Here is a 25869-nt window from a genome sequence, read left to right on the forward strand (position 1 = left end):
GCTTTCTGCTTTGATATTGTAACTTTCTTATTTTTATTGTGTTTATTATTTCGTATTCTTTGCCCATTTCTCGCAATACTTCTTTCTGTTTGCTTTCTTCTGTGTATATGCTACTCTCAGCATTCTTCTGCAATACCACATTTCAAATGGCTGTACCTAATTTATGTGTTATTGCTGTAGTGTCCAGCTTTCAAGTCCATATTGTAATATAGAAAACACGTAGAATTTTAGAGAGAGCTTTTACAATCAGTTCTAATCTAAGGTCTTTATTGCAGAGAATTGTTTTCATTTTTAATAATTACACTTTTATAAAAAAGAACTTTTTTATAATAAAACGTTTTTATTATTTATAGGGGAGAATATAAAATAATTTGACGATATAAAATGATTCAAATTCCAAAAATTACACTATAATAAAAAAGTACTTTTTATAATAACACGATTTTGTTATATATAGGACACAACATGTTTCGAAAGAATAAAATATGAATTTTTAGTAGGTGTATTAACCGTTAAAATTATAATTTCAGAAATTACACTAGTATAAAAAAGTACTTTTTATAATACCACGGTTGTTTAAAATGGTATAGATAATATTTATATATAATAATTAACTTATAAAACACGAATTTTAAGTATATCAACTTTTAATTATATTAATTAAAAAAATTAAAGATACGCAACAGCCGTATTCGAACCAGAGACATGTAAAAGGATAGACTTGGCTAGGGATATGCCACTCAATGCATCGAGGTGTAACGTCGACATAGGATTGAGTGGTCTAGCCATCTTTGTCAGTCACATGCGCGGGATCGCTTGGTTAAAAGAGATTGATAAACCACCGATCGACTGTTTCCATGCTGTTTCCGCGTTACGCTTTTTTGGTATGCCGAGTCTACGCTTAATATGTCAATGGTTCCAAATAGAGAACTCTCAGTCTGCAGTCTAATGCCACTGACCCACCATCAATTTGTAGATATCGATTTTTTAACGTACTTTAAAATATCATTGCATTAGCCACATTTTTAAAATAGTTTGAAATAAAAAAAATCGATTTATCCACTCAGGGTGATTGATTAGTGGGGAAAAGCTCCGTAGATCCGTTATAGTAATATATAGGAATAAAAGTTAATAACAAAAATTGTAGCCAACTTTGATTACAGATTGATAATCAGTAATCGTAAATTGTCAGTTTTAGACAATTCAGTCATGGCTTACCTAAAATTTGGAAAGATCCGTAATTAATAGACCCGTAATTAATAATTTGCTCTGAAAAATGAAAATATCTCAAAAACTAAATTTAGAGAGAATGTTATATATAAATTAAAGTACGGTAATAGTACATTTTGATAGTGATATTAAATACAGGGTGTTTCATTTAAAATTATTTAGAAAATAATGTACTTGCGTTTTGACTCACCCTGTATTCAATATAAAGAAAATCAGGAATATCAATCATTTATGAAAATTTTGACAATAAGTAAAAAAATAATAAACAATAAACCATTGCTGTTGTGCTTATTTTTATTTATACAGGGAGTTAAACTTGTTACGATTTTCATATAAAATTTGTTATAACTTTGTAAATACCCTGTATAACATACCAAACCTTTATATTTTTGTAATGGAGAAGATAAGAAGATTTCGAATATAAAATAAAATATAGGGTGGTCCATTTAAAAAAAAACATAGGTTTGGTCTGCCACTGTGTTGTCGAAAAACCTGTAAAATTGTAACTAATTTTGTAATGTGAAGCTCAAAGTTGGCTACAATTTTTGTTTTAGCTTTATCCTACTAATCAATCACCCTGTATAATAGCAGTTAAATATTGCATTGTTAGCTAGATCAAAGCTATTTTGAAAATTTCAGATTCTAGAACTATTTAGCCTAGAACTATTTTTAAAATGGATTACAAAATTTGCGGAGTCCGGACACCGACCAAGCCAAGTATATAAAAATGTTTTAAAAAGGCATTTGTTGCTATGTCTTTCAGTCTGTCCTAATAGTATGGAATTGTCTATCTATTTTCTTTAAGGAATATTGATATTTATATGCAAATGCATCTTGATATTTTCACGTTTCAAAAGTTTCACTTTATAAAATAATGTAGAAAAGAATAGATGAACAGGAATATGTATATTAAGCGCCATCTAGTGCCCTTTGAAGAAAATGGACAGAGAATTTCATAACGTTAGAGTTGCTTTTATTTGATGTGGAAAGGTGTTTTATAAAAGATAAAAATTTAAAAGTTTATCTGATGAGCTAAAAGATGAATATGCTGAAATGCGTATACAGTACTGGCAAACAGTCCGACCGGAGACGCCGACATATAATAAATATTCCTTATTATACAATTACACAGGTCAACATGAATTTTGAGTCTGCGTTCTGTACCTCTGATTTTGATTACTTATGCCTGAAGAAACTAATGCCTAGATAACTGAAAAAAAAAAATATTTTTATTTAATAAAGTTTGCTTTTGTACTTACCAGAACGAAATGTAGGTACTTACCAAAATGAAAAAGCACTATTTTTTAATTTAAATTATTTTTAAAAGTTAAAAAAATTAAATTATATATTTTTATTACCTCTATTTATAAAAGACGATATATGTAAAACCCATAAATACAAAAACGAATACAAAAAACTTTAAAAATGAATAGTTTTGGTATTTATATTGTGAAAACAAGGACTGTCTCGTAAGAGCCCCCAAACGAAGTTACCCATCATGATCTCATTATATTCTCCTTGATACAGTTCTTCTAAGTTCATTACATCTTGGTGAAAGAGTTCCCCTTGCTTTTCTGAATATGCAACTAAGTTGTCTTTAAATTGATCCAAGTGAGCATGTAACTAGTGTACTTTAAGAGACATCCTGGAATCCATGACTTTGAAGCTGACAAGCATATTATTAGAAATAAGCTCTTTCTAATTGTCAGCCTCTAATAGTATCGCAAAAATTGTCTTAAATATTGAAAGGCCTCAGAATCTTGACGAAGAGCCTTTACAAACTGCTTCATGTGACTTAATTTTATTTGCAATGCAGACATTAAAGCATAATGGAGCTCCACATTTGGAACTCGCTCTGATGAGACCATGAATGCTACTGGTAGTGAAGTACATCGGCTCTACTATCCCATAAGCCAAGGTAATATGGATATTTAGTGTATCCGCCTTGCATTTGCACCAGAAAACCAACCATTTTGAAATCCCATATCACTGGTCAGACGTACTCTTCATATTTCAAAACTAAAGCACAATTTTAACGTTTTAAGCGTTTTTAACGAAGAACAACTGTTTTAAGCTTCTTGTAGAGCCGGCAAACAAAATTTTTGGGCTCCCACTTCAAATAATTTGCCACAAATATAGCAAAACGAGTCCACATCATTTTTACACTTTTTGTAAAACATTTTTAGGCCTTGAGACACATAAAATACGTTATTCCATTGCAATGCTAACGCGCACTACCATGTCAATCTGCCACAGGGTTGCCAGACCGATTTATACAATTCCCCCAGCCTGAACTACAAATTCCCCCAAAAATGACATTTAAAAAAAAATCCCCCAAAATTCATCTGCCATTTCTTCTTCTTTTTTCTGAGCTGTCATCTGTCATTTCTTCTTCTTTTTGGGCTATCATCTGTAATTTTTTCTTCTTTTTTGGCTGTCAAGTGTCATTTTACCAGCGTAGAATTTTAGTAGATTTTATACAATATATTATAAATCTGCCATTTACATATCTTACAAAATGATTTTGTGTCATCTTCTGATACAGGACCAATCCATCATACATAGAATAATTAATTATTAATGACCCACACCATTAAAATTCTATTAAACAGATTACCTTTCTTTAAGTTCAGCATCCGATTCCCAAGCAAGTCGGTATTTTCGGGTATACTCCTTTTCTTTAGGCATATTTTTAGATTAACACGTCTACAAACACTAATTTAAATAAATTATGCGTATCATTGAACACACCAGAAGTATAACCTTCTTCAAAGTTAATTCTAGAAAAGTAAATAAAGTTAAACAATAGGAGATACGATTTTCTGTGTTTCACACAGGTACCATTATGAATATTTAAATGCACCATCAAGCACACAAAAACCAAATTTTGTTGTATCGCTATTGAAGAAAACTGTAATGCTTTACAAAATAAGTTAAGTAGTTTTTACTAGATGGCAGAATCGACTGTAAATGAATTTATATTCAAAGATTTTTGTGAATGACAGTTTAACTTGAAATTCAAAATCGGCCAAGCAATGGCATGTGTTCTTAAAATTATACCCCAAAAAACCCCAATGCGAAAAAGTTTTCCTCCAAAAAATCCCCCATTCAGTGTATACCCCCAAAAAATCCCCCAAACAAGAAAAAATACCCCAAATTTGGGGGAAATTCCCCCAATCTGGCAACCCTGATCTGCCACTTATCGCTTCACACCTACAGTCCCTCCTCACCCTTCTCTCCAATCTTAAATGCAACGGCTCCTCAAAAAATCTGCCAGAAGACCGTATATTTATTTTTCACTATCTAAAGGTACAAAAGCAAACTTTATTTATTATTTATGAAGTTTTTGCTTAATTTTCGATGTGTACCTACAAACAGAAAATATTTATTAAATAACAGACACAAATTTTTTTTGTTGACTTGTGTTATTTGCTATGTGCTTGGGGATTTCCAAACTTTTCAGAAATGTCTATTTTTTTAATTATAGGATTCTCAATTACATAATTCATGATTTTTTCGTTTCTCTGAGTAGTGGAGTCACTGAAGGTGGATATGAGCTATTACCTCCGATTTCGTTGAACTTCCATCGATTTGCATGAAAATTGGTGAGTGATTAGAGGATATCTCAATAAACAAAGGTGACATGGTGCCAACTTGCGCTTTTACCATGGGGGTGGATGCCACCCCTTCTCGAGGTGAGAATTATTTTAATAAAAATAATCCCATAATTAGATAGGGGGACAAATTCTAAGCAAAATTTGTGATATAAAGTTATTAAAATAAATCAAAACTTTTTGAGTAATTAAAGATCAAAAATTTTAATTTTTCGTAAGAAAAATGCACGTTTTTAACCGATTTTTCATAGATAACTCAAAAACTATAAGTTTTAGCAAAAAAGTTATTATAACCAAAATTAAAGCTAATAAAAAATTAAATAAACTTCTTACTAAAAAAACGTTTTAGTATTAACTAAACGTGAGTTATATGTAATTGAATGCATATTTTTTTCGGCGAGTATCCAAATCTAAGTATTCAAGCTTAAATTACGGGAAAATTATGCATTTTATAACATAAACTTATTATACATTTGTGAAATTCCTTAGAAAAAATCTATCAAATGAGATATCAAACAAGTTAATAGCATTAAAATTATGCACCAAAAATTTTTCAAACCATATCTTTTTAAAATTTTTCCAAAAAATGTTATCGTTTTTTTTATTAACTCCGTTAGTTTTTATCATATCAGGTTCACCTACAAACGGTTTGAAAAGTAGTTCCAAAGGCTATTAAAATGCGTTGAATTTATTCTTTTAGACCCGTTACTTTTTTAAAAATCAAAGATTAAATGACCACGGTTACATGGTTCTCGCAGCAAAATTTAAGCTTTAAACGTTTCTATCTCGCTTATTTTTCACCCTACAGAAATGGTAAAAAAAGTTTAATATTTAGTATAGAAAAAACTAAAATTTGGGTATTTACCATTTTTTACGCATATTGAGTAATTTTATAGTTATTATCAAAAGAAAATGAACATGACGATAATTTTAAAAATTCTGATTTTTTTAAATAATGATACCTTTTTTTCAAAAATATGCATTCTAAACCGGTGAAAATTATTAAAATCATTACTTATGCTAATACAAAGAAATTTTTGTAAGGATTAGTATAAATTTTAATTTTTGTGGAAATGGCCTATGTTTTATTTTTAACTTTTTCCTAAAAAATTCGAAAGGTTTCTCTTAGTTTCATCATAACTTGCTTAATTTTGATGCTACTAACTTCTTCTGGAGCTCATTTGTTAGGTGATCTAAAGTACTTTGATAAGTGTTTAGTAGATATATTTTATAAAATGCATCGTTTTCCCGTTATTTAAGCTTGAATACTTAGATTTGAGTACTCATCGAAAAAAATATACATTCAATTACCCATAACTCACTTTGAATTAACATTAGTTTAGTAGTTTGAGTAAATAGTGTATTCAAATTTTTATTGTCTTCAATTTTGGTAAAAATAACTTTTTTGTAAAAGCTAATAGTTTTTGACTTATACGTGAAAAACAGCTTTAAAACATGCATTTTTTTTCAAAAAAATAAAATCTTTGATCTTTAATAACTCAAAAAGTATTAATTTATGTTAATTACTTAGTATAAAAAATTTTGTTTAGAATTTGTCCCTCTATCGATTTATGGTATTATTTTTAATAAAATAATTTTCACCCTAGAAAAGGGGTGGCATCCACCCCCAGGTTAAAAGCGCAAGTTGGCATCATGTCACCTTTGTTGCTTGAGGTATCCTCTAACTGCTCACCAATTTTCATAAAAATGGATGGAGGTTCAACGAAATCGGAGGTGAAAACCTTCAGTGACTGCACTAGAGATGGTTAAGGAATTTCTTCGTTGATCAACCATTTTTTATTTTTATTTTACATCACTGTAACTTCAAACAGTAGATTGTGTCTAATTTTTGTCTTAAGAGAAATATAACACGTCTAAATGTCTAAACCTTATATTATATATAACGACCGCCTACAGGTAAGTAAGCTCAGAATGTGAGAAAAAGTTACTTTAACGAACTTTAACGATGGCACCGGTCAAGAGTGATAAAAAATTAGGGTGAGCTACTAATCCGCCCCTTAATTAGAAAACGTTTTAAGTAGAATTTTCACGCTTCATCAATTCCGTTGAACGGTCTAGCTAATGAGAGTTTTAAATACCGAGTGAATCCTAACTAGTCTGTTTAATCTAAGGGTGATCCAATTACACACAGAGGAAATTAGAGAGTAGCAGCAAACGTAACAATTATTCTTGAAGAATAATTATAAAGCGAAGCTACAGGAAATTTTAATGGTATCATATTATTTATTAAATCATTTAAATTCCTAAAATTACGGTGTTGCAATGTTTAATATTTTTTACAAAATTTATTACTTATTGATGTTATTTTTATGCTTCTAAACTATTTCTGGGATCATACAAATCCCAAAAATTTTCAAAATCATATGCTTACTCGAGGAATCATCAACACGATCACAGGAAGAGGCAAAGAAATTATTGCTGTGTACGGCTGTAAAGACTGGCCGTCAATAAAAGCAATTCTTCTTCATTTAAGTGATGGGTTGCTAAATAGCAGACTGTTTTCTTAACTGCTATCTGGTTCTTAGTAACTGCTACTGCTACCGGCTTCGAGATTAGCTGCTATTTTTTAGCAGCCGATTCGGCGCTGACACGAACCGGGGCTGATTATCAAATTGAGGGCGTTTCGGTAATTTCGACTATTTCAGACTGTGAACTGCTACTCTCATTGTCTATAACTTGATATATAGATCCTGAAGTGCTTGGAAGCATAGCATATGCAGATGATTTGTTGTTGATCATAGATGCAAACTCAAGAAGAGAATTAGAAAATAAATCAACATACATACATAATCGGTTGCCTCTTTTACCATTAGGTGTCGAGGATTCCTCCTTTATATAATACTCTCTGCAAATTTACGCCACTTCTTCCTATCTGCTGCTAAAACTTTTGCTTCTTGCCACGATGTTCCTCTTTTCTTGAGTATTTCGTTTACACTAGTGTTCCAGCTTTTCCTTGGTCTGCACCTCCTGCTTTTACCCACTGCTTTGGCCTCCCATGTCATTTTTACTTGTCTCTCACCACTCATTCTTATCATGTGTCCAGCCCATTTTAACTTCTTTTCTTCAACTTTTTCGTTGAGCGATTTTACCTGTAATTCATGTCTTATATCTTCGTTTCTTCTTTTGTCTAATCTTCTTGCTCCCACCACTTTTCTTAAGTATCTCATTTCTGTAGCTTGTAATCTTTTTCTTTGTCTGTCATTAAGTACCCAGTTTTCTGCCCCATATATTGTAATTGGCATATATACAGTTTTATATACTGTCATTTTGGTTTTCCTCGATATTTCTTTTTTGTTTAGGAAATTTTTATACAGTGAATAATAAGTTCTCGTTGCCAATTTTATTCTGTTTCCAATTTCATCTTCTTGTGTACCTTTGTTGTTTAACATTATTCCCAAATACTTAAAGAGGTCTACTTGCTCGATTTTTTGCCCTTCGATTTCAATATTTACAGTTGCTTCTTTGTTGGCTATTGTCATTACTTTAGTTTTCTCCATATTTATTATTAAGTTGTAGTTTTTTAGTTCTTCAGCCCAGATTTTAATGTTATCTGCGAGAGCCTTTTCAGTTCTTGCAACTAATACAATGTCATCAGCAAATGCACAGGCTTCAATTTTTATTTGTTGCAAATTTCTATACCCTATAGCGCATTTTTTAGTTTTTTTCCAACACTTTTTAATAACTTCATCCATAACGGAAATAAATAACAGTGGGCTCAACACTCCACCTTGTCTAACCCCGTCGTTATTAGAGAATTCGCCGGAGATTAAGTTACTTGTCCTGACCTGGTTTTTTGTGTTGACATACAAACTTTTTATTACACTTACAAGTTCTTCATCTACTTCCTTGTTTATCAGGCTTTGCCATATTCCTTCTCTATTGACCATGTCAAACGCCTTTTTCATATCTAAAAACGCCAGGTACAGTGTATCGTTTTTTAACAGTGTTTTTTCAGTAATTTGCTGTAGTGTGAATATATGATCTTGTACGCTGTGTGATGGTCTAAATCCACTTTGTATATCCGCCAGTCGAGGCTCAACTATTTCTCGTAGTTTCTTTTCTAGGATAATTTCGTAGATTTTCAACGCTGAGCAGAGAAGTGATATACCCCTATAATTACTGCACTCTTTCGTGTCTCCCTTTTTGTGTATAGGCAGTATTATTGAAATGTTCCAATCCTCTGGGATTTTTTTGTTTGTCCACGCTAAATTTAGTAGGTCATGTAATTCTTGTTTACCCTGTTGTCCAAGATATTTCAATAATTCAGCATCTATTCCGTCGATCCCTGCTGCTTTACCAACTTTTAGTTTTTCTAGTGCATCTTCAACTTCTTCCATCTTTATTTTAGTTTCATAAACGTCTTCTTGCCCTCTTTCAGGTGTTTCGTCTGTTATCTGTGTGCAATTCTCTGCTGTTGTATTTTCATTGTTTAAAAGCTCCTTGAAATATTCTCTCCACCTTTCTATAATGGGCTCAACCTCAGTTATTATATTTCCGTTTCTATCTTTTATCTGCTGTAGTTTAATTTCCGTTTTACTTCTCATATTCTTTAATACTCTATAAAATAATTTTGTATTTTGGGTACTATTTTCTTCCATAGTTCTTCCAAATTCTTCCCAGGCGTTCTGCTTTTCTTGTTTTATCCTTGCTTTAACTTTGTTGCGCTGTTCCTTGTATTTATCGTATGCCTCTTGATTTCTTTTTTGTATGTACATTTTCCATAGCCTTTTCTTTTCTCTGACTTCTTTTTTAATATCGTTGTTCCACCAGCTTGTCTGCTTTTTATGATTATTTCTTCTGGTATACCCGCAAACTTGCCCTGCTGTTTCTAATAGTATTGCCTTAAATCTGATCCACTTTTCTTCCACATTTCTACTTTGTCTTCTCTTTTCAATCCTTGCAAACTGTTTTTCTGTTTTTTCTATATACTCATTTCTTGTTTGCAAGTTTCTCAGCTTATAGGTTCTTATTCTTCCGCTATAGTTTTTGTTTTGTATCTGTTTTCGGTCCTCGACTTTGTTGTTATTCTTGAATACTCCTTCTAGTAGATAATGGTCACTACCTATATCATAGCTTCTTTTCACTCTGACATCTTTAACTTTACTCCTTTTTTCCCGAGGAACAATTATGAAGTCTATTATTGATTTTTCATTTCGCTGGGGCATTGCTCTTGTTATCTTGTGTATTTCCTTGTGTTCAAAGAAAGTGTTGGCTATAACTAAATCATTATCTATACAAAACTCTAGCAACCTTTTCCCGTTTTTATTAATTGTGTGTTCTCCGTGCCTACCTATAGCTCCTTGCCATTTCATGTTTTCGTTTCCCACTCTAGCATTGAAGTCTCCCAATATTATGAGTGTTCCCTCATAATCTTCTACTGTCTGCTGTAGTTGTTCCCAAAATTGATTTTTGTCGTTTGCTTTGTCACTTTCGCCAGGTGCGTATATTACAATCAAAGTTATAATATCGCTTTTACTACAATTCATTGATACTTTCAATAGTCTCTCATTGATGAACTCCCAATTTCTTATACCTTTTACTTTATCTTTGGGTATCAAACAGGCTACTCCTGATCTGGCCCATTCAGTTTCCTTTACACCACTGTATATTAATAGATTTCCATCTCCTATTATTTGTGTCCCAGCTCCCTTTTTTTTTGTCTCAGTGATGGCTATTGCAGCATAGTTTGTGTTGCTAAGGGTTTCTACTAATTCTAACTCTTTTCCACTTATTCCTCTAACATTCCATGTCGCTGTTCTCCATACTTCTCCTTTCTTATCTATAACTTTCAGTTCCATTTCTTTTTCCGTTTTCATTGCCGAATTTGTCGTCGTTTTGTCCGCCTCTGCTTTTATTAGTTTTTTGGATTAGCTCTGTTGCTCTCTTTTTCAATTGTGCCAGTTTCCATATTCCATTTCCATATTTCATCATTTATAATGATCTTCTGGTATTTAACTTTTACAACATTACCTTTTTGCCTCTGTTCATTTGCATATTCTCTTAGTTGTTTTTGAATCTCTCTTTCTTGGATCGTATAGTCATCATCAATAAAAAGTTTTCTTCCTTTAATATGTCTTAACTTGTTCTTATTTTTCATTATGTCTGCTTTATCACCATATGTACTCAATTCTAACTTGCACATTCTCTTATTCAGTTTCGTTATCTCTTTTATCTCACACTTTGTTCCAAGAAAAGTTTGCAACTGATTCTCTATATCTTCTTTTAGCTCTATAGTATCTCCTGCAGTTTCAAATCCGGTGATAATAATGTTATTTCGACGTTCTTTCTTTTCCATAGCTTCAAGTTTATATTCTAGCACCCTGATTTTAGTTTTCATTACTTCATTTTCTCTTCTAATCTCTTTTACTTCTTCCAAACTCTGCTTCCATTCACTTGTTAAATCTTTGACAATTTTTATTAATTCTTTACGCTCAGTTCTCATTTCTTTCATTTCATTTGCTATCTCTCTCATTCCGTTTGTTACTTCTTTAACCATCTCGCTCATTTCATCCATTCCGTATTCCTCTGATACGCCTATGGAATGTGTAATATGTGTTGCCTATCTGCTAGCGCCAACGATCATCTACAATTCAACCTTGCGGATAGATAAATCGCTACCAACAGATAAGACGCCACGTTATTTTGATTTCAGCCTACCTCGAATATTATTAGTCCTATTGTGTCACTAACACTCTCAGCACTTTGTTGTAGTATATTATTTGCTCACAGTTCACTCTTACAATTTCTAATTCTCGATATTTCCGAAATTCGGATGAAATATCAGAGCACTCAAAATTGCGTTGTTTATCAACACAGTGGCGTAACGTTCCCAGAAAATAAATCAAATGAAGTGTTAATAAGAGTAAATGATTGGATGAATAAAGTAAAATTAACAATATCAGATTCAAAAACAACATATAGTTTAATAAAAGGAAATTTAGAAAAAAATCCAATTATAAAAAATTAGAGGGAAAACAATAAAAAGAAAAAGGAAACAAGATATTTAGGTATTATAATAGACGAACAAAAATTATTTACACAACACATGAGTTGTGTCTGTGAAAAGGCAACAAAGATCATGCATAGCATTGCTAGTCTAGCACAGAAGGAATATAGAATTTCGTTCCGACAGATGAGAATATACCTAAGTACAATACTTGCATCAATTGTAGGGTACGGTTCAAGTGTATGGGCACATAGATTAATAAATAAAAAAAATGCAGAAAAATTAAATAGAGCTCAGAGGGGATTTCTTGTAAGAATGACGGGAGCATTTGGAACAACTGCAACACAGGCACTCACAGTTTTAACTGGAGTAATGCCAATGCATCTAGAAACACAAAAAAGAGCATGTAATTATTGGCTAAAAAAAGAAAAATATGAAAAATACCTAATACAAATAATAGGATTAGATATAAGAAATAAAAGAGAATTAAAAGAAATAATAAATAGAAAAAGACAAAATGAATGGGAAAATTCAACAAAATCTAGACGTTTATACAATTTTATACCAATATTATAAAACATTCCAAATTATTTTAATCCAAAACAAGGTTTAGTACACTTTTTAACAGGACATGGACGTACCCAACATATTTGGAAAGATTTAACTTAAAAGATGATGCATATCGTGAATGTGGAGAAATAGGTACACCAGAACATATAGTGTTACATTGTGAAAATACTATAGAAAACGAAGAAGATAGAGAAATGAGAAGAAGATTAGAAAGAATTGAAATAAGAGATATATTACAAAATGAAGAATATTTTGGAATATTAAACAATCTAACAGAAATAATATCTAAAAAACAACAAGAAATTTATAGTAATAGAAGAAGACAACAAATAATCCAACACTGATGAAGTTGAGTAAGATAAAGTTAAAATAAATAAAATAAAATATAAATTCAAAAATAGATATTCACAATTATAATAATAATAATTCAATATAAAATAAATAAATAAAAATAATAATTCAATAAATAATTCATTAAATTAAAAAAAAAACTACCAACTCTCTTCTGAAAATAGAGGGACTGTCTTTATAACTTAGAAGGGAGTTGATAGTATTAATACCAAAAATATTTTAACAAATATATATTGTTTCTTTAAATTTGTTAAATGTAATTAATAGATTATGGCAAATTATTAATTGTAAAAATAGATTTAGTAGTTTAGTAAAAAATGTAAAAATATAAAAAAATATCTGTAATCCCATCAGGAAAAAAACGACCTGGATTAGTCACTAGAGGCCAGGTCATATGTATGAACAATAAATAAATAAATAAATAAATAAATAAAAATAAAATGTCTATAACTATGAGTAAACGGTAATTCAGGTTCGGGCCAATTTAACGTTTAATAATTGTAACTGAAAACTTTCGAAACATGTGTGTCCTACACTACTCACGTACCTTTCAGTACTATTTTACTTGCTGTCTATTAGTAAAGTTCCGGACATTGCTATATATTTCAGGTATTGCTATATATTTCTGCTTTTTTTAACTGCTATCTGGTTCTTACTAACTGCTACTCCTACCGACTTCAAAATTAGCTGCTATTTTGTAGCAGCCGATTAGGCGCTGACACGAACCGGGGCTGATTATCAAGTTGGGTGCGTTTCGGTGATTTCGACTATTTCAAGCTCTGCTAACTGCTATTTTGATTATCTATGACTAAGAGTGAACGGTAGTTCAGCTTTGAGTCAATTGAACGTTTAATAATTATAACTGAAATCTTTCAAAATTGTATGTCCTACACTACTCACATACTTTTCAGTACTATTTTACTTGCTGTCTATTAGTAATGTGCAGGACATTGCTATATATTTCTGGTATTACTATATATTTCTGCTTTTTTTTAACTGCTATCTGGTTCTCAGTAACTTCTACTGCTGCCGGCTTCGAAATTAGCTGCTATTTTGTAGCAGCCGATTCGGCGCTGACACGAACCGGGGCTGATTATCAAGTTGGGTGAGTTTCGGTGATTTCGACTATTTCAAGCTCTGCTAACTGCTATTTTGATTATCTATGACTAAGAGTGAACGGTAGTTCAGGTTTGAGTCAATTGAACGTTTAATAATTATAACTGAAAACTTTCAAAAACTGTATGTCCTACACTACTCACATACTTTTCAGTACTATTTTACTTGCTGTCTATTAGTAAAGTGCAGGACATTGCTATATATTTCTGGTATTACTATATATTTCTGCTTTTTTTTTAACTGCTATCTGGTTCTCAGTAACTTCTACTGCTGCCGGCTTCGAAATTAGCTGCTATTTGTGTATCATTCGATGCGGCGCTGATACAAACCGGGGCTGATTATCATTATTATCAAGTTGGATGCGTTTCGGTTATTTCGACTATGTCAAGCTCTGCTAACTGCTATTTTGATTGTCTATGACTAAGAGTGAACGGTAGTTCAGGTTTGAGTCAATTGAACGTTTAATAATTATAACTGAAAACTTTCAAAACTCTATGTCCTACACTACTCATATACCTTTCAGTACTATTTTTCTTGCTGTCTATTAGTAAAGTGCAGGACATTGCTATATATTTCTGGTATTGCTATATATTCCTTCTTTTTTTAAGTGCTATCTGGTTGTTAGTAACTTCTACTGCAACCGGCTTCGAAATTAGCTGCCTTTTTTGTAGCAGCCGATTCGGCGCTGACACGAAACGGGGCTGATTATTAAGTTGAGCTCGTTTCGGTAATTTCAACCATTTTAAAATCTGCGAACTACTACTCGGATTGTCTATACCTAACTATGAGTGAAGGGTAATTCACGTTCGAGCCAATTTAACGTTTAATAATAATTATAACTGAAAACCTTCGAAACATGTGTGTCCGACACTACTCACGTACCTTTCATTACTATTTTACTTGCTGTCTGTTAGTAAAGTGCAGGGCATTGCTATATATTTCGTTTGGAATGATATCCGTGGATAAGTGGAAGTTGAAACGTCAAATAAATTTAATTTCTAACTAATAGTGTGGCTCATTTCCTGTTAAAATAGTATGTACATACATTTAAATAAATACTATAAGTTACAACCATCATGTATTTTTTACATTTTTTTGTCATTTAAAAAAATGTCCGCACTTAGATGTATTCTTTTAACAACGGATGCTGAGACTAAATAAGATCAGGGAATTTTACAATTTATAATTCACGTCCCATCTGCTCAGCGCGGTAAAGTTCCAACGAGAATGGTTCCCTTCTTACTCCAATCAGAGTAAACATGTAATCAAAAATGAATAACCATTTTCAATTTCGTTGCAACACGGAACTACAGCCGCATTATATTCTAGTTCAATTAGAGAGTGCAGCAAGGACCTCTACGGGTTTCGAAACTTGTTATTCTCTCATCAGGAGGCACATATGTTGCTCTCTCTGACCCAACCAGGACAAACCCCGGCGTGCAGTTACGGATTGCAACGAACGAAATGGCAGAGATGCCCTAGCGGCAACTGCTAGCAAAATACTAAGTTTTCAAACTAATAGCACATAAAATAACACTAAAAATATTACTCTACATCCCACCAGATTGAAAACAATGGGAACCTTCTCTGCTAACACCTCCAAGGCTTTTAAAATTTGCAAGCTATAACGGATGCTGCGACTAAATTCCCTCCCTCTTGGCATTCTGGAAATTAATCACTCTGTTTTTTATCTTCGTTGTTTCATAAAACCTGTGTCTAATAATATGTTTTTTCAACCACTTTTAAAAAATACCTATTTTAACCTCTATTTCTACTATTTCTGTATTTAATTGTTTTGTTCCTTGTAAAGCTAATTTGTCTATTTGTTAATTTTTTATATCCCTAATTAATTCTTTAAATTTTCCGTTTCATATTGTTACGTTAACCATCTGTCAATGGCCCGCTAGAAAATTCTATTGATGGGACTCTATGCCTCCCTCGCCCTTGCGGTAAATCGACCAGTTTTTTTTTAGGAGAAAAACTATTCCAAACCAAATGCAGTTAACTGGAAGACCAGCTAACTGGAAATCAAATATATTATTATAAGAGAATGAATTTAGATTTTAGAAGGAGACTGAATGTAAAAATCCTATTTGATATAAGCACGTATTATTGTCCGGAGGTAATGTATTATATAAATTATGTTTTAGTTTAAATAGTGTTAGTATAAATAAATTCAAAATAAGTGTAAATTAATTAAAATAAAAGCTAAGTAAATTAAGTGTTAAAATTCATTAATAAATTAAAAAACTGTTAAAATCATTACAATATATAATTAGACATGTGTGTGGCACTGGTCTAAAAACATCATCGATTTCATTGTTAGTAGTAAATTAGTGATTTAAAGTGAATTATTTGGAAATAATTGTGCTTTTGACTACAGAGGTATTTATAAATACTTAGTTCATCTCTATAAATGTTCGTATGCAGATAGGAATTCTATTAATTGAAATTTGCTTTGCCCAAATTTGCTAACCTCAAATACAAATACGGTCTAGCAATCCTCTTTTTATCGACTCATTACTTTTAACTGATAAGTTGCCACTGGTGTTCCGACTTTATTGTTTCTAATATCATCATGCCTACACGGATCGCTTGCAATTGTTGCAAACAATTATTTGAGGAACATTTAATGGTTACGTGTTGCGTATGCAAGGATAAATTCAAACATTCGTGTGTGGATATTACCTCTAACGAGGTACGCACTTTAAATAGCGGAAAAGGGTATGATTGGACTTGTGTTGGATGTAGAGCGGTAGGAAATGATTTAAAGGAATTAAAAGCTCTAATTCTGAAACTGCAGAACGAAATTAAAGAGTTAAAAGAAGTAAAAAATACAAATTTAAATTCGCCAGACTTTGATTTCGAAGAAATGATTTCTGAAATATCTGAGCGGCAAAAACGAAAAAAAAATATTGTCATTTTTAATGTTCCCGAACCTGATCAACAAAAATCGATAGCGGAGCAGAACGAATCGGATGGAGATATTGTCAGAGATGTTATGGGTGTAGTGGCTCCTGACTTGTTAAACATTAACTTTAAATCGTATAGATTGGGCTATTTCACCAACAATAAGATTCGTCCTATAAAAGTAGCATTTGAGAATGAATACACCGTAACAAAAATTCTAAAAAACTCCAAACAATTGAAAACATCGAGACAATTTAATAAGTTCATCATAGCAGCAGACCGTACCAAAAGGCAGATGGAATATTTTAAAAAAATTAAGCAAGAGTTAGCGGACCGAACAAATGCCGGAGAAAACTGCCGTATTAAATACTTCAACGATATACCTAAGGTGGTACCTTTAAACTAAGTCCCCCCAGCAGCCTCAGTACTTGTGATATATCTATTTATTACCAGAACGTAAGAGGTCTCAACACCAAAAGTGACTTGTGAATACAACATTGTTGCACTCAGTGAAACGTGGCTAAAAGCAGATGTTAATTCGAGTGAACTGTTTACTAGTGAATACGAAGTATATCGCAGTGATCGTAAATTTAATCAACTAGATCTCTCTACTGGTGGAGGGGTGTTACTTGCTGTAGACGGAACTATTAAATCTGAACTGGTTAACTCTTCTGATTTTGATACTAATTTTCCAAAGGTTGATTTTTTAGTATGTAAATGTCATCTAGCTTTTAAATCTTTTTTTGTAGCAGTTTTGTACATTCCACCATCTACCACAATTGATGAGTTTGAACTCTTTTTAGAAGCACTAGAGAACTGGGATGTACTAAACTCTGATAAAGTTATTATACTAGGTGATTTTAATTGCCCAAATTTTGTAGTCAATAATCTAAATGACAGGAAGGCTGCTTCAGTAAAAAATTTATTAGCTTTTTTAAATATGAGGCAATGTAACAACATCTTAAATAACTACAATAGGATGCTTGACTTAGTAATTAGTAATACAAATTGTACTGTTTCTAGAGATTACGTGCCATTAGTAAACGAAGATCTCTACCATCCATCTTTATCCATTATAATCAGTGGGCTTCGTAAAAAATGTGATAATATTAACACAAATGTCAACAGTAAAACATATAAATATAAAAAAGCTAATTTCATATCTTTGTACAACGATTTCATAACAACTGATTGGCACTTTTTAATTAATTGTACGGACGTAAATACTGCAGTTCAATATTTCTATGATAAATTTTATAAAATTCTAGATGCCAATGTACCGCTTTTTAAAAAGTTTAAGCATAAATATCCGGTTTGGTATACTAGTGAAATAATTAAAAACATCAAAGTAAAAGCAAAACTTCATAAAAAGTTGAAATCTACAAATAATATTATTTATTATCACCAATTTAGTCGATTTAGGTCAAATATTAAGCAAGAAATTAAAAATGCTTACCAATCTTATGAAAAGATACAGTATAGGTACAAAAGATACAGTACTCACTACGAGATGAACCTAAATCTTTTTGGTCATCCTCTATATACAATTTTGGAGAGAACTGAAACAATTAGAGATTTGGGGGTTCATTTTGATATTCATTTAACATTTAACGTTCATATTAACCTCATTGTCAGTCAAGCTTACCGCACATATGGATTTATATTTAGAAATTGTGGGAATTTTACTGATGTAACTGCGCTGTCACGTCTATTTTTTAGTTTAGTGAGAACAAAATTGGAATATGGATCTCTAATATGGAATCCTATTTATGCTCAATATACAACAGCTGTTGTGAGGGTGCAAAAGAAATTCTTAAAATTTCTTAGTTTTAAAGTTGACGGCGTTTACCCTGCTAGAGGTTGCAATTATTTTAATTTATTTGGAAAATTTAACTTTGTTTCTCTAGAAAAACGTAGAAATCAGGCATCAGTATTGTTTCTACATAAGTTATTAAACGGTGGGATAGACTGTGCAGTGTTACTAAATCAATTAGATTTTTTTGTTCCGAGGCCTGCATCAAGACAAAATGAGACGTTTCTGTGCAAAAGAGCTCAAACAAATCTAATGTTAAAAGCGCCGATTAATATGATGTGTGCTAATGCAAACAAACTTTCATCTGTTTGTGACATTTTTTGTTGTAGTGTCTCGGAATTGAAAAACAAATGCAATACTTATTTGTAATTTCTAATAAGTTACCACATATAAGCATATAAATTTTCTGTTTTATTATCTCTGTAATATTTACCTATATTTTATTCTTTTTCTTTTTGTTTTATTATTCTACTTTAAGTTGCGCAACCTTAGATTTTAAGTTCTATTATTTGTATTAAGCATGCAGTGCTGTTATAACTTCTTATTCTTTGTATTCCTCTGTAAATGGGAAACTGTTGGGGAATAAAGGCTATTATTAATATATATCTCTGACATTGTATGTACCTACCCAAGTTAGTTTTGTTTCTTTGTTGCCTTTAATCCAAATTATCGTAAGAACATCATGCATTATATTGATGTAAATAGAATCGAACAACCTTTAAATTGGGGATCACTTGAGTCCCCTTGCCATTTACGATTTTAGGGATGATGCCACCCACTCCTAGGGTGCTGCAGACATGATAGTGAACTATTGATTAATAAGTGTAAACAAAATCGACGGGTCTGCGCCCCAAGAAAATTAATTAGCTGCCCGAAAATCCCTCTGTTTCGTTTTCGGTGCTTCATAGTTCAGGAAAATAAGCAAAAAATATTCCTGTTTGTGACACTGACCCCTCCAGGCAAACGACAGCTGTTTTGAGTAATATGGACCTCTCTAACAAGAACCTTATGTTCCCTTCAGTCGATTTTTTTGAGCTCAATTAGTTATTAGCAAATTAAGGTAAAAAACGGCAAATTTTCGGTTTTTGTCTATCAGCAAATAGTTAAGCATTTGAAACAAATTTGAGAGTAAGAAACTTTTAGGTCATATAAAAACCTTCACAATGACGTTGGAGTAAGGAATTTCGGGTTGTAAGGAAATATAACGTGTCATAATATTATTTTCGAATAAAATTTAAAAAAAAAATTAAATACGCAAAAAAAATATATTGAAAATAAAAATGTATACCATTTTTATTCAGTTGCAATGCGAAGTGAGAACAGTGCCTACGTTCTTTCCGATGAAGGCTCCAATAAGAGCCGAAAATCGCGATTAAAGGGACTGGACTGCACTCCGTATTCTAATTGAAAAGTAAGATTGTTTTGCCTTCGCATTTCAACTGAATAAAAATGGTATACATTTTTATTTTATAGTCGTATTAGTCCGTAGAATAACTAGGTGAATTTTTCCGTTGGAACTTTACCAGCTGCAGACGGGGGATGTGAATTGAATAATGTAGAATTCCTTCCCTCTCGTCTTCACTGCAGCATCCATTTGACTTGCAAATTGTAGAAGTCTTGGAGGTGTCACCAGGAAAGTGTACCAATAAGTTTTCAATTTAAAAAGCTTTTAGTAATATTTTTAATATTTTCAATATTAATAATTTACTATTAGGATTGAAAACTACTTCGTCTTTCGTATATATTGAAAAATTTTCTGCAAATGAATTTGTATCTTCAGTATTTGAGTTTTTATTTTCAAAGCAATACATAAAACAATACTATTTAGAAATAATTGGATTGAATAATTTGTTGTTCTGAAGCTATTTTCTTGTGGCATTTTTACAATTTTAACTATTTATAATGGGAAATAAGCCACAATATTATTAAAAAATGATTTTTATTAACGTTTCGACGCCCAAATCGGGTGCCGTTGTCAAAATACAAAATACTACTAGTATTTTGTATTTTGACAACGGCACCCGATTTGGGCGTCGAAACGTTAATAAAAATCATGTTTTAATAATATTGTGGCTTATTTCCAATTATAAATAGTTAAAATTGAATAATTTGGTTGTTTTTTTTTTGATTGGATTGAATAATTTTGATTGTTATTGGGTTGTGAAGAGTAGGTCCTAAAACCAAAAAAAGTTAAGTAAAGTTTTCCATTTTAGTGGGGACTTGTCCATTTTTAATTTAATTTTCCATTTCCAATAATTGTTTGTTTAGATTATAGCGCCATCTATCCATAATTCGAAAAATTAACTCACATAAAAATTGCTCATTTATACGTAAAGAATCCAAATCTGCAATAAAAAATGGGGGCTCTCATTCGTTATTGGTGCCATTCGATAGATTTTTCAAAAATATTGAATAAGTGTATTTTTCAGTTTTTCGATCTGGTGTTTATTTCGCGAAATATCGCGTGATTCGTATTTAAAATATTAAATTTACCCCCCACCCCTCTCCGTGGGATGTCGTGTTTGATATCATTCGATAGATTTTTAAAAAATATTGAGTTGGTACGTATTTTTTAGTTTTTCGGTCTGTCATTCATTTAGCGAAATATTCGCTTTTTTCTTGTGAAACTTTGGGACGCACCCATTTCCTTACGGATTCCATATCTCAAATCGTCAGATTTTTGAAATATACACTCTTTTGCATGTACTTAACTTACCTTATCGTAATCTGACAATTTCAAGTATTTTTAAGGATAGATTTTTTTTTCGGGTCCCCCTTAACGAACTTCGCTGTGGTAAGAGCCATTATATGGTAGAGGTACATCTGCAGGGTACCAGGTTTCTCCCCGTATGATAATCTGACGCGATCCAGTAACTGCAACAATTCCCGCTTGTGCTCCCCTACCATTACTTTAAATGTATGTGTATTGTGCACTTTAAACCGGTGAAACTGACAGATCATATAAAAAAATAGATAAGTAAAGTAAATTATGTGTAAAGCGGTAACGATTAATTTCATTTGGGGAGCTAAACACGTGGAGATTTTCATGATTTTTTTACCAAAAAAAAAAGGGGACCAACTTTGTTTTGAGCGTAACTCGCTTATTTTTAATGTTAGAAACGTATAAACAATTAAAATAAAGCTTTTTTTAAACACTTTTAAAAAGTTTAAATAGGTTTTTCCTGAAAAGTGCTTCATTTTTTGGTCATTCCACGATGAAATATTCGATTTGAAATTGGACGAATAAAAACGTATTTTTCATGAGCTACAAATCTGCTTTTGCTAGATCTATAGACTTGACGAATACAGAACTCTTTTCTTTTTGTTCTAAGCTACATTTTTGCTAAAAATATTTTCTTCGATCAAATATTTGCTTTGTGAGTTACTGTCGAAAAACCGTCTGAAAACATATTACTTTGTCAAAAAATAAACATTATCAATCGCAAATAACTCGAAATATTGACTTACATAAAAAACTCTATAGAACGAAAGTTTCTTATAATCAGTAAAATTCATTTCCGGGCTTATCTTGAACGTATGTTTTTCACCCCCGAGAAAGGGTGACTGTCACCCCCATGTAAAAGCAACCAACGGCATAAATTCAACTTTGAAGTGGAGGGTAAGTAAAACCTAAATAAAAATTTTCATACAATTCAGAGTTGTCCCTGAAAATTACACGGTTACCGCCGTATTACCAGTTCATTTACTGGGCTAAACTGTCGTTTGCCTGGAGGGGTCACGAGAAAAACCTTATTTTCCTGGACTACCTTGTAATTGAAAAATAATAAATTTTTCTCTCGACTACTGGAAGATAGAATATAACCGATTATTAAGAAAGATTTATCTCAACGTTTATCTTTATTTTCAGGTTCTTCTGAGTCTCTTCGTCCAGTAATCGTCTACATACACGGAGAATCTTTCGAATGGAATTCCGGTAACCCGTACGATGGCAGCGTAATTGCTTCCTATGCGGACTTGGTAGTTATCACGATCAATTACAGATTAGGAATACTGGGTGAGTGCACTTTTATGTAATTAAAAAATAATAGAGATCATGTCACTACCGAAATTTTTCTCTGTGAGAAAGCGTTGCAAAGACAGTAATTGGTAAAAACAGGATTAATAAACGACTTCAGTCCGAATTCAATAATACATTGACTCAGTGACAATTATACAGGAAAAAACAAATGTTACTTTAACAGTCTAATGACAATTGAGGCCTATACAATCAAAACCTGCTAGATCCATTTTTTGAATTTTTTTTTTATTGAAAAAAAAACATTAAAAATATAAATTTCCCAAAAAGTATTAGGCATTTCTTAATAAAAGTGGCATCAATAAATGTAATAAAATGGCAAACTAATTTAGTATAGTCATTTTTCTGCATGCCCCTTACATCTTCAGAAATTTGTACTTTTAATTTGGATTTAGCAGATTTTGATTTTAAGCCCACAAAATATTGCTCATTTTCAACTGCATTTAGGCGCAATAAAAGTAGGTATTCAATCATTTTGATGGGAAAACATAAAACATACAAAATATACAAGAAAAAGCAGTAATTTTTTGTTCATAAAACTATGGACATAGCAGGGTTTGATTCGACGTTAACATTTCGGTGGTATTTTGAAGAGGACTTAAAAAGTTTTGAAAAAACCGCAAATACACCAAATTAATAGCGTCCGGTTAAGCTTTCAAATGGTGCCTAAGTGGTCAAGATCATACCTACACACGGCTCAGTATAGCCGAAAAATTGAACAATTAAACTTTGAAAATTTTGGTTTTTCGACAATTACTCAAAATTTCAACCTACGAATTGCGCCAACAACTGAGCGTTTGTGGGATGACTCTAGACGCGTCTAACGGTGTATACTTCATATCTGGAAAAATTCGAATTTTTAAGTTACAGGGTTCATAAGTATGATCAAATCTATTTCTTATGGGAAGACCGGTTTTTCAAGCTCAATAATTCCTGTAATACCTTCAGTTATTATACTTGACCTTAGATGCATCAGATACTACTTGTCAATACGTTTCAAACTCATATTTAGTGATCAAAATTGGTTAAGCCGTTCAGAAGTTATCGAGCTCTAAAAGTATAATCAATTTAACCATTATTGTCGAAATGTAGTTATGTAGTTGTAGTGGTTACGACGCTAAGTTTAATCAAGCAATCTGAGTTCATTTGCCGGCCATAATTATTAGGATGGCTGGGATATGAACTCGGAATGTCTTATCACAAGTCTGGTGTCGTAACTACTAGTAGTGGAGTCACTGAAGGTTTTCACCTCCGATTTCGTTGAACCTTCATCGATTTTCATGAAAATTGATGAGTAGTTAGAAGATACTTCAAGGAACAAAGGTGACATGATGCCAACTTGCGCTTTTATCCTGGGGGTGGATGCCACCCCTTCTCAGAGGCGAATTTTTTTTAATTAAAAAAAATACCAGAAATCGATATATGGGCAACTTCTTAGTAAAATTTGTTATATAAAGTTATTAACATAAATCAAAACTTTTTGAGTTATTAAATATCAAAGATTTTATTTTTTCTTCAAAAAATGCATGTTTTAAAGCTGTTTTGCACGTATTACTCAAAAACTACAAGCTTTTGTAAAAAAGCTATTATTACCAAAAGTAAAGATAATAAAAAATTTAATACACTCCCCACTTAAAGAACTAAACTAATGTTATTTCAAAGTGACTTATGGGTAATTGAATGTATATTTTTTTCGACGAGTACTCAAATCTAAGTATTCAAGCTTACATAACGGGAAAACGATGCATTTTATAGAATATACTTGTTAAGCACTTGTCAAAGTACTTCAGAATACCTATCAAATGAGCTCAAGTAAAAGTTAATAGCATCAAAATTAAGCAAGTTTTGATGAAAATAAAGAACCCTTTCGATTTTTTTAGGAAAAAGTGAAAAATAAAATATACGCCATTTCCACAAAAATTAAAATTTGTAGTAATCCTCACAAGAATTGCTTTAGGTTAACATAATTAATGATTACAACAATTTTGACCGGTTTAGAACGCATATTTTTTAAAAAAAGATATAATTTTAAAAAAATCAAAATTTTAAAAATTATCGTACTTTTCATTTTCTTTTGATAATAACTCCAAAAATACTCAATATAGGTAAAAAATGATAAATAACTAAATTTTAGTTTTTTCTGTTCCAAATACTCTACCGATTCTGCTATTTCCGTAGAGTAAAAAAAATAACCGAGATAGAAACGTTTAAAATTTCAATTTTGCTGCGAGAACCATGTAACCGGGGCCATTTAACCTTTTATTTTAAAAAGATTAAGAGGTTTAAAAGACTAGTTTTGACGTTTTTAATAGCTCTTGGAATTAGATTTTAATTAGTTTTTAGGTGAACCTAATATCTTAAAAATTAACGGAGTTATTTACAAAAAAAACAATAACATTTTTTGGAAAATCTTTTTAAAGATAAATTTTGAAACATTTTTGGTGCATAAATTTGAATGCTATTAACTTGTTCGAGGACTTATTTGGTAGATATTTCTATGAACTTTGATAAATGTTTAATAAGTTTATGTTATAAAATGCATCATTTTCCCGGTATTTAAGATGGAATACTTAGATTTGGGTACTCGACGAAAGAAATATAACATTCAATTACCTATAACTCACTTTTAGTTAACACTGAAAGGTTTTTCTTGTAGGGTGTTTATTTGATTTTTTATTAGCTTCAATTTTAATAATAATAACTTTTTTGTACAAACTTATATTTTTTGAGTTATTTATGAAAAATCAGTTAAAAACATGCATTTTTCTCACGAAAAATTAAAATCTTTGATCTTTAATAACTCAAAAAGGTTTGATTTATTTTATTAACTTTATATAACAAATTTTGCTTCTAATTTGCCCCTCTATCGAATTGTGGGGTTATTTTTAATAAAATAATTTTCACCCCCGAGGAGGGATGGCATCCACCCCTAGGGTAAAAGCGCAAGTTGGCACCATGTCACCTTTGTTCCTTAAGATATCCTCTAACCACTCACCAATTGTCATGCAAATCGATGGAGGCTCAACGAAATCAAAGGTAATAGCTCATATCCACCTTCAGTGACTGCACTTTAGATGATTTGGGAGAGAATGCGACAAAGGCCACCATTTATAACGCTTAACGTGTAATCGAGAAACATTACATTCAACTTCATACATTTAATATATAACAAATTTTGAAAAACTTCTGATACAAGAATAAAAAACCGCTAAACGCCGTAAAAATGAGTGGCGCATACAATATTCCAGCTACAAAAGAGCTG

At 31.7% G+C, this 25869-nt stretch overlaps 1 protein-coding gene across 1 annotated transcript in view; it reads left to right on the top strand.

The window, feature by feature from the left end:
* Window positions 1-25869, top strand: part of LOC114329334 (neuroligin-4, Y-linked-like) — a 470481-nt gene that overhangs the window by 218062 nt on the left and 226550 nt on the right. Inside the window, exon 3 of the mRNA XM_050656283.1 lies at window positions 22440-22586. Coding sequence (XP_050512240.1) covers window positions 22440-22586 — 147 coding nt within the window. The remainder of the gene's footprint in view (window positions 1-22439; window positions 22587-25869) is intronic.

This window comes from Diabrotica virgifera, chromosome 7 (assembly GCF_917563875.1).
Source record: "Diabrotica virgifera virgifera chromosome 7, PGI_DIABVI_V3a".
NCBI lineage: Eukaryota > Metazoa > Arthropoda > Insecta > Coleoptera > Chrysomelidae > Diabrotica > Diabrotica virgifera.